Here is a 13,839-nt window from a genome sequence, read left to right on the forward strand (position 1 = left end):
TGAACCCCGAGGGGAGGAAGCCAGTGAGGAAAGGCTGAGCGCAAGGCCCGCTGAGGCTGTGGCTCGACCTGCTGCAGCCTCATCTTCGGGAAACGGCCTGCCGTCATCTCCACTCTTGACTCGAGGGGGTGGTGGAGGCAGCAGGTGTGGACAGTGCAGGTGCTGGACGCTGGCAGTAGAAGTGCCCGTGAGATGCCAGCCGAGAAGGAGCTGACTGTCCTATGGCGAGCGGTGTTACCACCTTGCGCTTGGACACGTGCAGGGGAGGAAGGGGGGAAGGGGAGGGGGGTGGGGTCGGAGCGGGGTGACGGATCCCAGAGGAGCGTTTAGGTTGAGAGGAGAAGCAGAGGAGGACTCCGAGGCAGGGCGGGTGGGGGAGGAGCGAGGGGCGTGTCCAGCAGGCAGGGGCCTGGGGGGAGGTCAGGCCTTGGCACTGGTGGCAGCAAGGCAGCCAGCAGCCAGGGGAAGGGGTGGCTCTGCAGGAACAGTGGGACTGGACGGAGGGGGAGGGGCCCTGTGTGGACCCTTGCTGGGACTCCAACCGAGGTGGGTCCAGCCGATCTGAGTGGCTGGCAGACAGACAGAAAGCTCCCAACTCAAGGCTGCTGGTAATGGGAGTTCCCATCGTAGAAACGAATCCGATTAGGAACCATAAGGTTGTGGGTTCGATCCCTTGGCCTCGCTCAGTGAGTTAAGGATCTGGTTTTGCTTTGAGCTGTGGTGTAGGTCACAGACATGGCTCGGATCTGGCACTGCTGTGGCTGTGGAGTAGGCTGGCAGCTACAGCTCCAATTAGACCCCTGGCCTGGGAACTTCCAGATGCCTCTGGTGTGGCCCTGAAAAGACAACAACAAAAAAAGGCTGCAGGTGATCAGGCAGCAGTGCCGTGCCATGGGGCACCCGTCAGCTTAGGGATAGCCAAGCCCCTGTGCCAGGACCTGGCTAGCCCCCTTAGCAAGACAGGCTGTGTGTCCCCTGCGCAGGGCTGGGCCCCATGGCCGCATGTCTTGGCTGGGCCTCCGCCTGGACAGCCCATCCCCCCTCCCTCCCCTTCCCCCCAGCGATGACGTCTGCCCTCTTTGTGCCAACCACACCAGAATCTGCAGCCCGGATACTTCCTCTGAGCCCACATGTCCTTTGTCCCGGGCGCCTCGGACTTCAGTGCCCCTCAGGTCAGCTGCTCTTGCTGCACCGCCGAGGCCCATCTGCTTCCTGGTCAGGACCCGGGAGGCTGGCGTCCTGGACAGACCCGGCCACTGTGGCCATGGCCCCTCTCCCCTGCGCTCGGAGTCCTCCTCACTGCCCTCCCCCTTCTCTCTAGGACCCGCCGGCCTGTCCTCCACTCAGCAGCCGCCGGGATCTTTAGGCCAATGGTGATATTTCAGTCCTGTTTCTTTCTTTCTTTTTAGGGCCACACCCGTGGCACATGGAGGCTCCCAGGCCAGCGGTCTAATCAGAGCTGCTGCTGCCAGTCTACACCACAGCCACAGCCACCATGGGGTCCGAGCCACATCCGAGACCTACACCACAGCTCATGGCAACGCCGGACCCTTAACCCACCGAGCAAGGCCAGGGATCGAATCTGCATCCTCATGGATACTAGTCAGGTTCTTAACCCGCTGAGCCACAACAGGAACTCCCATCATTCCTGTTTCTGCACACATCGCTGACCTCTGACCTGGAGGCCATTCCCAAGCTCTGTTTCCTTTGTGCATCTTCCTTTGGTGATGAAAGAAAGGCCAAGAGAATCAGTGGAAAGGGAACAGAGCCTCCACCTCAGGGACCCATGAGCCCCACCAGCACTCGCTCAGCCGGGGTAGGGGTCACTCCTGAACCAGACAGGGCTCCCCAGAGAAGCAGATCCAATGAGATGTGTGTCCACAGAGACTTGTTCTAAGAAATGGGCTCACGCGATTACGGAGGCTGGCCAGTCCAAAACCTGCAGGTGAAGAGCTGATGTTTCCATTCCAATTCGAAGGCTGTCTCCCGACAGCTGCCTGTTGCTTAGAGGAGCTCGGTCTTTCCTGCTACTCTGACCATCAGCTGACTGGGCGAGGCCCACCCACCCCGCAGCGGGCAGTCCGATCGACTCAAAGTCTCTTGTTCATCTCAGCCAAAGACGTCCTCACAGAAACATCCAGAATAACGTTTGGCTAAATATCCGTGCCCTGGAGCCCAGCCAAGGTGACACGTAAAATTAAACTTCACACTCTTGGATGGTGACTCTGTCACCTGCAGCCAGAAGTCGTCCTGGCTAGAGTCCTAAAGGGCTCAGGACAGCCCGCCATCTGTCACACACATTCAAGGCCGCGAGGGCTCTGATGTTTGCCGTCTCTCTTCCCCGATGAGCCGCCGGCCTCGGCCTCTGCTCGTTGTCCGTGAGCCTCTCCTCCGCAGCCTCGGGGTCTGAACACCGTCTCGAGGTCGGCACGAGCAGCGCTGCCTCCGAAACAACGCAAGGGTCTCAGGGCCTCGCCTGGATCACGCCTCCCGTCGCACGCGCCGATGCTGTTCGGTGCCTCGGTTCAGTCTTTCTGTTTTTTGCTTTTTAGGGCCGCACCCACAGCATGAGGAGGTTCCCAGGCGAGGGGTCTAACTGGAGCTGCAGCTGCCGGCCTGCACCACAGCCACAGCCATGCCAGTTCCGAGCTGTGTCTGTGACCTACAGCACAGCTCACGTCAAGGCCAGATTGTTTACCCACTGAGCGAGGCCCGGGATCAAACCCGCAACCTCAGGGTTCCCAGTCAGACTCATTTCCGCTGCGTCACCGTGGGAACTCCCAGTTTAGTCTCTTTAAACTTCACAAACCAGAGTTCTTTTTGTCTTATGTGACACCATGACAGCGTTCGTTTTGATTTATTTTCTTGTAAGCCAATTTCTTTTGCTCATAATTCCTTCTCCTAGCCCAGTCCTTCCTTCTAGAATAAGTTTTCTTCTTGAAGTAACTTTTTTTAGACATTCCTTTAATGAAAGCCTTTTAGCAGTAAACTCTCAACTTCTCTGAAATTGGATTTATCTGAAAAAAAAAATCTCTAACCTTTTAATTATCTGACTATTTTACTTTGCCCTAATTTTTTGGAAAACAGTATACAAAACTCTTAATGGGCAGTTGTTTCCTCCTAGCACTCTTAAGGTGCTGCCTGTCTTTCAGCCTTCAGGGCTGCTGTCGAAATTCTGCTGTCAATTTAGTTGCCATTTCATTAGAGCTGATAACCCTTCCTTTTTTTTAATTAAAAAAATTTTTTTAATGGCTGCACTAGCGGCACATGGATGTTCTCAGACTAGGAGTCGAATCTGAGTTGCAGCTACCAGCCTACACCACAGCCACAGCAGATCCAAACTCCATCCGTGACCTACACCACAGCTCATGACAACACCAGATCCTAAACACTGACCACAGCCAGGGATCAAACCCGCACACTCACAGACAATATGCTGGGTTCCTAACCTGCTGAGCCACAAAGGGAACTCCTTGACCAGCCTTTCTTTTTGACTGTTTTCAGATCTTCTTTTGTCTTTGGTGGCCTGCAGTTTCTCTATCTTGTACCTAGGTATAAATTTCCTTTTTCTTTTTTCTGTTTAGTTTATACGGTGCTTCTCTGTAAATACTTATTTCATTCGGGAATATCCTCAGGCACAGTCTCTTCAAATATTGATTCTCTTTCCTTTGGGACTTTGACCAGCCTTATTATAGCAGCGCTTGACATATTGTCTTTTGTGTGTCTCAACGCGTCTTTGGAATTTCCCACTGCCTGATCCCTTGTGCTACATTCTTGGAAGTTTCTTTAGATTTACCTTCCAGTTCCCAAATCCCTCTTTAGCTGTGTTTAATTTGTTGCCTAAGCATCGACTGAGTTGTTTTTGTTTTTGTTGTTTTTATTTTTTATTATTTATTTATTTATTGTGTTTTTGCTATTTCTTGGGCCGCTCCTGCGGCATAGGGAGGTTCCCAGGCTAGGGGTCGAATCGGAGCTGTAGCCACTGGCCTACGCCAGAGCCACAGCAACGTGGGATCCAAGCCGCGTCTGCAACCTACACCACAGCTCACGGCAACGCCGGATCATTAACCCACTGAGCAAGGGCAGGGACCGAACCTACAACCTCATGGTTCCTAGTCGGGTTCGTTAACCACTGCGCCACGACGGGAACTCCAGTTTTTGTTGTTTTTAAACAAGCTTATTGAAATATAATTCACATACTACAGAAGTCGCCTTTTAAAGTATACATTTCAGGGGTTTTTAATCTTCACGGAATTGTGCGACTATTATCACCGTCTAGTTTTAGAACAGTTTCATCTGAAAGAAATCCTTGACCACCAGCAGGAACTGCCCACTCCTTCCCTTTCCCAGCCCCAGGCAACCACTTTAGTCTACTTTCTGTCTCTTTTGGGTTTTTCTATTCGGATCATTTCATAGAAATGAAATCATACAACACGTGTTTTAAAATTACTTTTATTTTCACTTAGCTTAACTCTGTCAAGGCTTCTGCTGATCTTTTAATTTCAATGATCAGTTTTTCATTTATAGAGGCTCTATTTTGTTCAGCTAGGCATGGTCAGTTCTGACGGTGCCCTGTTCCTGTGATTTGAGGGTGTCTGTTGCTCTATCATAAGCTTATAAAATTGATTTACGTTATGTTCTGCATCTGATACCTTCAATTTAGAAAGTTTGTGGGGATTTAAATCGGTTATTTGTCACTGTTTCTGTTACGTCTTAGCTTAGAGGCTTATTTCCTTTGGATATTTGCTGATTTTTAACTCTGAATGCGTATTTGAATTCTGTCGAATCTGTGGGAAGCCCAGTCTCCAAGCTGGGGTTGCTTGTCCATCTCCTGGGCAGCAGTGGAGCAGTGAGGGGTCCAGGCTCGGGAGCCAAGCTACATAGGTTCCAACGTAGGCTGTGTCCCCTGGTTGCTGTGTGACCTTGGCGGGAAGCTCAACCTCTCTGTGCTGTATGTAGTTTCCTCTTTTGTAAGATGGGAATGATAATAGCTGGTAGCAGGATTGTTGTGAGACTGTAATGAGATAACACATATCAAGTGCTCAGAACAGTTAGAACACACAGCATGTGCTCCGTCAATGCTAGCTCTGACTGGCACGTCTCCAGTGACATATTAGTGATATGTGTTTGTCTATGGGTAAACGTCAAGGGTCCAGAAAGCCACTTCTCATTGCGTTGTCCAGGGTCCAGGGCGTGCCAGGCCAACAGTGGATACTCCATAAGTATTTGTTGGACCAGTTAAGGCGGGACTGCAGGAACGCCTCCAGCCCTGGCACGGTGTCTGTCGCTCACTCAGTGCCCAGCAGAGACTGATTCCAGGCACAGGGGATGGCAGGTGCAAAGGCACAGCACGTCGGACTCCTAGTGGGACCGGAAGGCGAGGACAAAGCTGAGAAACTGACGGGAGCAGGAGGCGAGGAGGGCCTTGAACGCCCAGACAAGGATTTGGGACTTGTCCTCCCGTCCTCCCGGCGTGGGTGTGGTTGCAGGCAGCAGTCCCTGGGGCTGGGGCTGCCGGTGGGGTCCTCATGGGTGCTGTGGGGAGGAGAACAGCCTGGGCTGGGGAGCGCAGGGCCCCAGGGCTGTGAACAGGGACCTGTGCTAGCACCTGCCACGCGTTACTCTCTCCCTCCCTCTCTGCGTCTTTGTGCGTTTCGCTTCCTTTCGCAGTAAACGTTCTTCCGAGAAATTCCAAGGGGATCTCAGCCAAACGGAGGGGGGAAGGGATCCTTCCCAAGCCTGGGTAGGGGGAGGCGGAGGGGGAGGCGCCCCGGGGACCGGTGGAGGGAGCGGGAACCGGAGGGGGCGCGGGACAGGCCGGGACAGGGACAGGGCCCCGGACGCGAGCCCCTGGCGCCCCCACCCGCACGTCTCCCGCCGCCCTCGCCCCCGCGCGCCCCCGCCCCAGCTCCGCCCCGCCCCTCGCGCGGGGTCCGCGTCTGCGGCTGCGTTCCCCGAAAGACGAGGCTGCGCCCGGGTTCCGGTCCGCAGGGAGACCGAAGGGCACCGCTCCCCGCGCCGTCCGCGTCGCCCGGAGCCCGGAGTCGCGACACCCCAGGGATGTGAGTGCGCCCCCAACCCGCGGTCCGAGCTCTACGCCCCGATCCGCGGTGAGCGCCGAGGCGCGCAAGGGCAGGCGAGAGGAGGGGGCTCGGTCCGCGGCTCCTGGCCCACCCCGGGTCCAGGGGCGGGGGTGGGGGCGAAGCGCGCGCCCCTCCCCCCATCCGCAGGTACGGGCCGCTGGCACCTTGTCCTGCCCTTTCCTCTCCGGACGCACCTACCGCTCCCCAGGGATAAGATGCGCCTCCGAACCCCCCTTCCCACAGGTGCGGAGCGCAGGGTGGGGGCATCTCGGGTGCAGGAGAGACGGACCTCTTCTCCCAGGAGGGGATGCAGTGATGGTGGCCGCTTGGAGGGATGAGCTGGGGGTGGGGCCTTGGGAGCTCCCGGAGGACCCCCGCCCCAGGTTCTGGAGAGGTGGTTGCGTTAGGATCCTGGAAAAGGGGAGGGTCCTTCGAGCTGGACTGGGACTGGGTCTCCTGATCGAGGCTTCTCCCTGCCAGGCCTGCGCCCCAGACGACCCCCGACCACAGCCCCCGCGCTTTCGCAAGGCCTGTCTGGAGCATGTTGCCTGCAGCCATGAAGGGCCTCGGCCTGGTGCTGCTGGCCGCCCTGCTGTGCTCTGCGCCGGGTGAGTCTGGGGGCAGCCCATTGTGGGGGGGGAAGGTCGCCTGTAAGCGGGTGGGAGGCAGCTCCCGAGAGAACCGGGTGTGGGGGTGCGGCCCTCCTCCCATGGAGCCTACCAAACCCACAGCCCTCCCAAAGACCTCCTGAGACCCCAGCCCCGCCCCGACTCTGTCCGTTAGCTCGGGATGCCTGCCTCCTGCCACCACGGGTCTCCAGGCTCCTGAGGGCATGGGCGCTTTTCTTCCAGGGGCCTTGGTCCAGCCGCTTGTCCTGCTCGGATGCCCCTGGCTTAGTGCCAGGGTTCTTGTGCTCCATCTCTTCTCAGAGCCCCACCTGGCCTCCATCAAGTCTGTTTGGCCTTTCCTAGCTTGGAAACAACTGGATTCTGGGGGGGATGCGTGTGTGTGGGGGGGTGCAGGAAGGCACGGAAGACGTGATACTTGTGGCTTCACACGGACGCTGTGCACACGTCTGTGGGGCCGGGGAGAGGGCTGAGGGGTGTCCAGAATCCCAGTGGTGGGACCTCCCCCAGCCTGCCCCGAGCCTCACAGCTTCTCTTCGCCTGGGCTCCAGGTGTCAGTTTGGCCTGGACACTCCTGGCCAGGGTGCCCCGCCTCCCGCAGCTACACGGTTCTCCTGGGAGTGCCTGCGGCAGGCAGCGGGGAGGGTGCAGGGGGCTGGCTGGCCTGGATCCCAGTTCCCCTGGTTATCCTCCCCCCATGCCTCACCCAGCTCAGGGCCTGTGGTGCCAGGACTGCACGCTGACCACCAACTCCAGCCATTGCACCCCGAAGCAGTGCCAGCCGTCGGACACGGTGTGTGCCAGTGTTCGGATCACAGATCCCAGCAGCAGTAAGTCAGACTCCAGGCTGGGATGGGGCCATGGCCAGCGGGTGTCATCAGAGCCTCTCTGGCTCAGGACAAGAGCACGGGCCCGGGGCAGGCTGCTGCCCTGCCATGTGACACTCAGCAGTTGTGTGACCCTCCCTGGCCTCTCTGTGGCCTTTTCCGTGTCGCTGGGGAAGGCCTGGTGGATTGAAGCCTCAGTTCTGTTGTTCCTGGTACCTGAGCTGACCCACGGTCCCCGGGCTGGGTCCCCGGCATGAGGCAGAGAGGCCCAGCGGGACCCCAATCCCAGGCTCCCTTCTCTCCCCCAGGCAGGAAGGATCACTCCGTGAACAAGATGTGTGCCTCGTCCTGTGACTTCGTGAAGCGGCACTTTTTCTCAGACTATCTGATGGGCTTCATTAACTCTGGGATCTTGAAGGTGGACGTGGCCTGCTGTGAGAAGGACCTGTGTAACGGGGCCGCCAGGGCGGGGCGCAGCCCCTGGGCGCTGGCCGGGGGCCTCCTGCTCAGCCTGGGGCCCGCTCTCCTCTGGGCTGGGCCCTGAGGTCCCCTCCCTCCCGCAGGGCTTCTGAGCCTTTCCCATCCCACCCGCGCCTGTGGCTGCCCTCCCCCCAGCCTGGTCGGGCTGGCACTGGGGGCAGCCTTGGCCCCGCTCCCAGTCTCCGCCTTCGTTCTTTCCTGTCTCTGCACCAGCTCCAGGTCTCAACCAGCAGGACCTCTCCAGGAATCGGGGGCCTGGCAGGAGGCCGGGGGCGGGGGGGGGGGGGGCCCCGGGACCCTAGGTCTCAGGCTGCCCAACAGCCTGGCTCTGAGGGCATCTTCTCCGGAGAAATAAAGTCACTTCTAAGTCCAGACACCCGGGTCTGAGCCTGGGTGGGGTTGACGGGGGCTTCCTGGTAGAGAAGGCGGCAGGTGGCTGGGGGCAGGGCAGGGGGCACTGGTCCCCTGGGGGCTGTGTGTGTGCTGGGCTGCTGGGGCCACGGCCCGGTGAGGTGTGAGGACAGCCTGGGGGCGGCGAGGATTGGAAAGAACAGGATCACAGGGTGGCCTGAGGGGAGGCCTCGTAACTGCGCGTACCCCCCGGGGACACGGGCATGCCCAGACTCACACCCTGTCCGCAGAGGGCACGCCCCGACCCCCACGCTCCTGCCCTCGCACACCCACAGGAGCCCCTGCGAGCACACACTGACACGCTCGCGTCGCACCAGCTCCTGGACAGGTGTGCCCCAGCGCGGGCTCCTCCGCAGGCATCCACGCGTGTGAGCACACGGAACAGCCAGACAGGCCCGCGTGCTTGCTGTTCAGCCCCAGGGTGATCGGCTCCCCGAGAGCTGTCAGGGCGGCTCCAGGCTCACGTGCAGACCTCATGTGCCCAGACGCTGCCTCGGAACCAGACTCACCCCCTTCCCCACCCTGAGTTGGGTGCCACTGTGGGCAGCGTCTCGAAGGCCGGTTCCCAATCAGGGTCTGAGGAAGCCCTGCCCCTCCGCGGGATGGCACAGATGGACTGGGTGTTTCAGGGGTGGGGAGGGGGAGGCGGGGGAGGCCCCTGCTCTTCCTGGCCCTTTCTGCTCCAGCAGTTGGGCTGGGGCTCGTCCCTGCACCTGAGTCCAGCCCAGCCTCTGCCCCCACGGGCCGTGTGGCCGTCTTGTGGCCCAGGCACACCACGTGACGCTCGGCAGCCACTCCAGGCTTTCTCTGGGGCCTGGACCTTGGCCGGCTCGTCTTCATCCCTCTGTGGCTGACCCAGCCCCGTGTTACCTCTGGGCTCCTTGGGAAGAATGGTCGTTCCTCTAAGCGCTGGCCTTGACCGGCCCGCCAGGGCTCCTCTGCCCGAGTGATGGCGAGGGGTCTGGGGGGTCCCAGGTGAGTGAACCAGAGAGGAGAGTCGGGTGGCTGGAGGCTGGTGTCACCTTCCTGCTGGTGGACACGGCTGAGGGACTTGTCCGAGGGTCGTCTCCCGCTCTGTTTTAGGTTGGCTCTGTGGCTCTGCGATGTCAACCCCACGCCCCGCCCAAACCCCAGTAAAGTGTGCTACCCAGCGTGTGTGTCTGCTGCTTTGGGGAGTCTAGGGCGCCGGCGCAGATGGGGGGGTGGCCTGGGAGATGGAGCCTGGCTCGGGGAAGCGGGAGGACCCTTGGGGATGTGCAGGCTGCCAGGAGCTGCGGCCAGAGGTCTGGAGCAGTGGAAGGCCCGGGCCTGGAGGCCGTGGATGTGTCGCCTCACAGGCACGGGGTCCAAACAGACTACGTCCACCTCTGCTGACGCTGCTACTTGAGGGACATGTTTAAAACCCCAAGAGGAGAGACGTCCCCCAGCCCCGTCAAGGAAAGTGCATGGTCAGCAGTGGACGGGGCTTCCAGGGAGGGCAGCACGGCCCGGGGACCCTGGCCTCTGCACCTCAGCTCTGGTTTCTGAGCAGCCAGCCCTCAGTGTGCGTCCCCACCTCTGGAGGCCTTGGCATAGCCCCCACCATTGCCAGCTGCCGCAGAAGGGCCGATGCCCCCGCTGGTGCCACGTGCGGGGGCCCCAGGAGCGTGCACGGCGCTGAGAAGCCAGGGAGCCACGGATTCTTTTTCTGACGATTCATCAAGGACGTGTTTCTGGGTCAGCGTGTCTGGGTGGAACCTTCACTTTCAGTATCAGCTGCTGAGTGTCCCCTGGGTCCACGAGCCAGGACCCAGGCAGCCGGCAGCACCGCTGTGACCGTCCTTGTCCTCGTAGCCTCACGGTGGTCACGTGATCACGTCTGTCGCTCGATTGTGAGTCGGGGGCCGCTGAGCCGCAGAGCGCATCGACTTAAGCATGAAATAGGTGCCTGCGAAAAGGCCGTGTCGCGCTGCAGTCACACCGGCTCCGTGTGCATCCCTTGCCGTGGGCGTCATTCGACGTCAGGAAGTTTTGCCAGTCTGGCAGGTGGGCTTCTGCCCCGAGTGCCGTGTAAGGGCTTGTGAGTGAGGTCGACTGTCCTGCGGGCTCGTCAGGCACTTGGGTTTCTCGCGTGATGTCCAGAGTGCGTGCTTAGCCTGCCGTTGCTTGTCCTCTTACGGTTTGGGAGACCCTGTGTGTGTTAAAGGAACGGGGCTCCCCATGGGGTGCCCTTGGCAAATCTCTCCCGGTGTCTTGGTTTTGACGTCTTCGCTGCACTCGCGCGTCCTCGTGTTTCCTGTGGTTGAATCTCATTGCTCCTTTGTGGCTTCTGGGTTTCAGGTTTTAGGAGCACGTTCTCTGTCTTCATCCAAGGAAAGCAGTTGCTGCATCTTCTTCTGATATTGTCACTGATTGGACCTCCTCGTTCAGGCGTCCGGCCACGTGGCGTTTACGAGGTGGCAGGAGGCAGTGGGGCGGAGTCCCCCCCGTGCCTTTTGTTAAATACTCTGTCTTCCCCTGGCAGCTCAAGTGCCACTTGGATAACAGGACACATTTACACACGTGTGTGCATGTTTCTGGCCTGCTGCCCTGGGGCTGCTCGATTCCAGCCTAGTTTCAGCAACTGGGGAGGCTCCTCTTACTGAAAGATTCTTGCAGCTTCTCACGGGGTCTTTTTACAGGTGAGTTTTAGAACCCACCTGTCCAGCTCCAGAGCCGCACTCTCGGGGTTTCGGATTTCACTCTCTTGGGTATGAATTTGGGGACAGGCGATGCCTTCGCCGCTGGAAGTCTTCCCACTCAGAAGCGCCACGTGCCTCAGTGTTCGTTTAGTTCATCTCTATAAGTTCATGGTTTTCTCTGCCCTGTTCTCGTGTCTTCCTGGGTATATTGATTTCTGAGTAATCTGCAGTTTTGGGGGTGTCGTAAGTGTGATTTGATCCCACCTTTAAGATCATTCTTGGTGTGGTGAGTGGAGGCCTTTCATTTTCTTCGTGATGTTCTTTCCAGAAGTAGCCGCCCCCCGCCTGCCCCCTACTTCAGCAGGTGATGAGGGAAGGGATTGAGGGGTCCAGAGAGGCCCTCGGTGGTTGGCCTCAGTGTTTGTAAAATCCTCAACCCACCTTGCCACGGAGCTCCCTGAGACAGACGTTGAGATAGAGGGAGCAAGGCTTCGGAGAAGCCTCTTAAGACCCTTCCAGCTGCTGCATTGTTGGGAGGGGACTCCCCCAAACGAGGATTTGGTGCCCCCTGGGTAGAGGGAGTTGAAGGAATGGAGGGAGAGGCGGGTCCCAGAGACAAGCCCCTGAAGGGCGGGATCTCTGAGTGGGACAGGCGAGGGTGGTGGCAGAGGGCCTCAGGCAGCCTGGCCTTTGCCAGCTGGCCGAGGGCTGGTGGGGAGGCCTGCAGACAAGGTGAGGGCCACTCGAGGGGCTGGTGTACCCTGGTGGGTGTGCGAGACCAGATGGGCCGAGGGGCGATGCGGCAGACGTGTCCACCAGCCCCGACTGGACACAAGCCTGGGGACGGGGACGCTGCCAAGACAGTCAGGTCTCCGCTGCTCGGTGGCATGGGGCTCCAGAGAGAAGCTCTTACAGAAAGATGAAAGTTATGCTCCTTGCCCACCTGAGGTTGGGCTGTGCTCACCCACTCCAGTGGATCTGCCAGAGGCGCCCTGAGGGGGAGGAGCCTCCGAAGGGACCCTGCTGGGAGGACACGGGGAATGGGGCTGGGGGGGCAGAGCTGGCGGCAGGGCACTAACCCTCGCCCAGCCAGAGCCCTCGGGGGTGTTGTCTGGATGCCTCGCAGAACCGGGGTCATGAAGCAATACCTCCCTAGCGGGTGGGAGGCTGCTGAATGAGGCTTCTGAGTCTCAGACAAGTGGGGTTCACAATGCCGGGACTGTCAACTGTGTGCAGAGGGTTTGGGGGCAATTTGGGGCAATTCTGGGCAGCCACAAACAGCACTGCCACCAGAGCAAGGGAAATCGGCTCATTTTCCAATGCGTATCTCCCTAAATTCTGTTATTAGCAGAATCTCTTAAAAATTCAAGGCCTACCCCAGATAACCTACACAGGAAGATAATTTTGACTGTGTTTTCCCACTCTTTGGACTGTTTATTTAATTTTGGCTTCTGTCGCATTAGCAGGGACCTGCAAAGCATGGCTGAGTAATGACAGTGAGCCAGTGCTTCTCTGTTAATGGAAGGTCTTTCCTGTTGCACCTGAAGTGATATTTGCTTTTGGATTTGAAAATCAGTCTTTATTCAGCTTAGACTCTTTATTTATTCATATTCCAATTATTATTTTTTTTTTTGTTAGGAATGGCTGATGAATTGGGAAAAAAATAGCCTTCTATTGAAAGAGCCCCATGCTCCCTCGTTTCATTAGCAGTTAATACAGTGGGTTCCCTCGCTCTGTGTCCTGGTGGGGCTTTGACACACGCCAGTCGGATTCAAACGGCCAGTATTCGGCTGCGACCCCTGCGCCCCGTGACAGCTGCGTCGGATTCATGCGTGAGGCTTGTCACTCGCTTGCCTTTATCTTGTCAGAGGTGAGCTCCCGATTCGGCAGCGTCAGGGGACAGACGGGTGCTTTCCCACCGCCCACACCCTGGAGCCGTTGGCTCCTGGGGGTCCCTGGCGTTCACTTCCCCGGCGCCCCCTCAGAGGGGCTGGGGGCCCTGCCGCGCTGGCCCCGGGGAGCTGCGGGATGCTGGTGCCCTGAGCCCCTCCCTCAGCCCCTGCCTGGCCTGACCGTCTCTGAGCACCCGGGCTTCTTCTCCCCACTTGCCTGGGCGCAGCCCAGTCAGGGGTCTCCCTTACACTCTGGACCCCTGGGGAAGCAGAGTGGCAAGCTGTAAGACACAGAGCCCCCAGCTCTGCGCAGGATCCCCCGGAAGTGCCTGGAGGGGAGAGGCCTCCTTGCTGTGTGATTTGGGCTAAGTTCTGCTTCTCCTCTGAGCCTCTTTCTGTATCTGTGAGCTGGGGACACACTCGGCTCGCAGGGGGGTGTCTCTCCCACTCCTCCAGCCCCCCGCCTGGGTGCTCCTGTCACCTCTGCCCTCCTGGGGTCCCAGGGACAGCTGCCAGCACAGCCAGCTCTGCACACGGCAGGTGTTGACTGGTGGGGAAGAGCTGGGCCTGGCAGGACCCCAGGGTGCCCCCACTCCTCATGCTCTGTAGGAGAGACCTTTATGCGGGACGTTTCCAGGCATCTCCCACCTTCTCCCCATGTTAAGGGCCTCAGGTAGCCTGGGGGGGAACCCCCCCCCCGAGGTGGGTAAGGAAGCAAGTGGGTGTGAGCAGCCCCCTCTTTCCTTCGAGCTTCCTGGGCTGCGTGGGGCTCGGGGCTGCAGTTCTGAAACCCAGCAGAACGCCTTCAGAGGAGGGTTCTAGAAGTCCCGCTGTCACTTGTTTCAGGAATCTGCCCACCA

General features: G+C 58.9%; 1 protein-coding gene across 5 annotated transcripts; it reads left to right on the plus strand.

Moving 5' to 3' along the window:
• LY6H (lymphocyte antigen 6 family member H) lies at positions 5,165-8,390 on the plus strand. Of its 5 annotated transcripts, XM_021088759.1 has the most exons (5): positions 5,165-5,743; positions 5,992-6,062; positions 6,564-6,691; positions 7,420-7,539; positions 7,845-8,390. In XM_021088759.1, coding segments are annotated over exons 2-5 (486 nt in total). In that variant the 5' UTR covers positions 5,165-5,743; positions 5,992-6,060; the 3' UTR covers positions 8,081-8,390. The 5 variants fall into 5 exon arrangements, with proteins under 5 accessions (XP_020944418.1, XP_020944420.1, XP_020944419.1 ...); XM_021088761.1 differs by lacking the exon at positions 5,165-5,743 and having other exon boundaries at positions 5,774-6,230; XM_021088760.1 differs by lacking the exon at positions 5,165-5,743 and having other exon boundaries at positions 5,774-6,110.

This window comes from Sus scrofa, chromosome 4 (assembly GCF_000003025.6).
Source record: "Sus scrofa isolate TJ Tabasco breed Duroc chromosome 4, Sscrofa11.1, whole genome shotgun sequence".
Classification (NCBI taxonomy): domain Eukaryota; kingdom Metazoa; phylum Chordata; class Mammalia; order Artiodactyla; family Suidae; genus Sus; species Sus scrofa.

Coding starts and splice junctions, on each gene's coding strand:
- LY6H (XM_021088759.1), top strand. Junction 6,692..7,419: donor CCTGCTGTGCTCTGCGCCGG/GTGAGTCTGGGG, acceptor TGCCTCACCCAG/CTCAGGGCCTGTGGTGCCAG. Junction 7,540..7,844: donor GATCACAGATCCCAGCAGCA/GTAAGTCAGACT, acceptor TCTCTCCCCCAG/GCAGGAAGGATCACTCCGTG.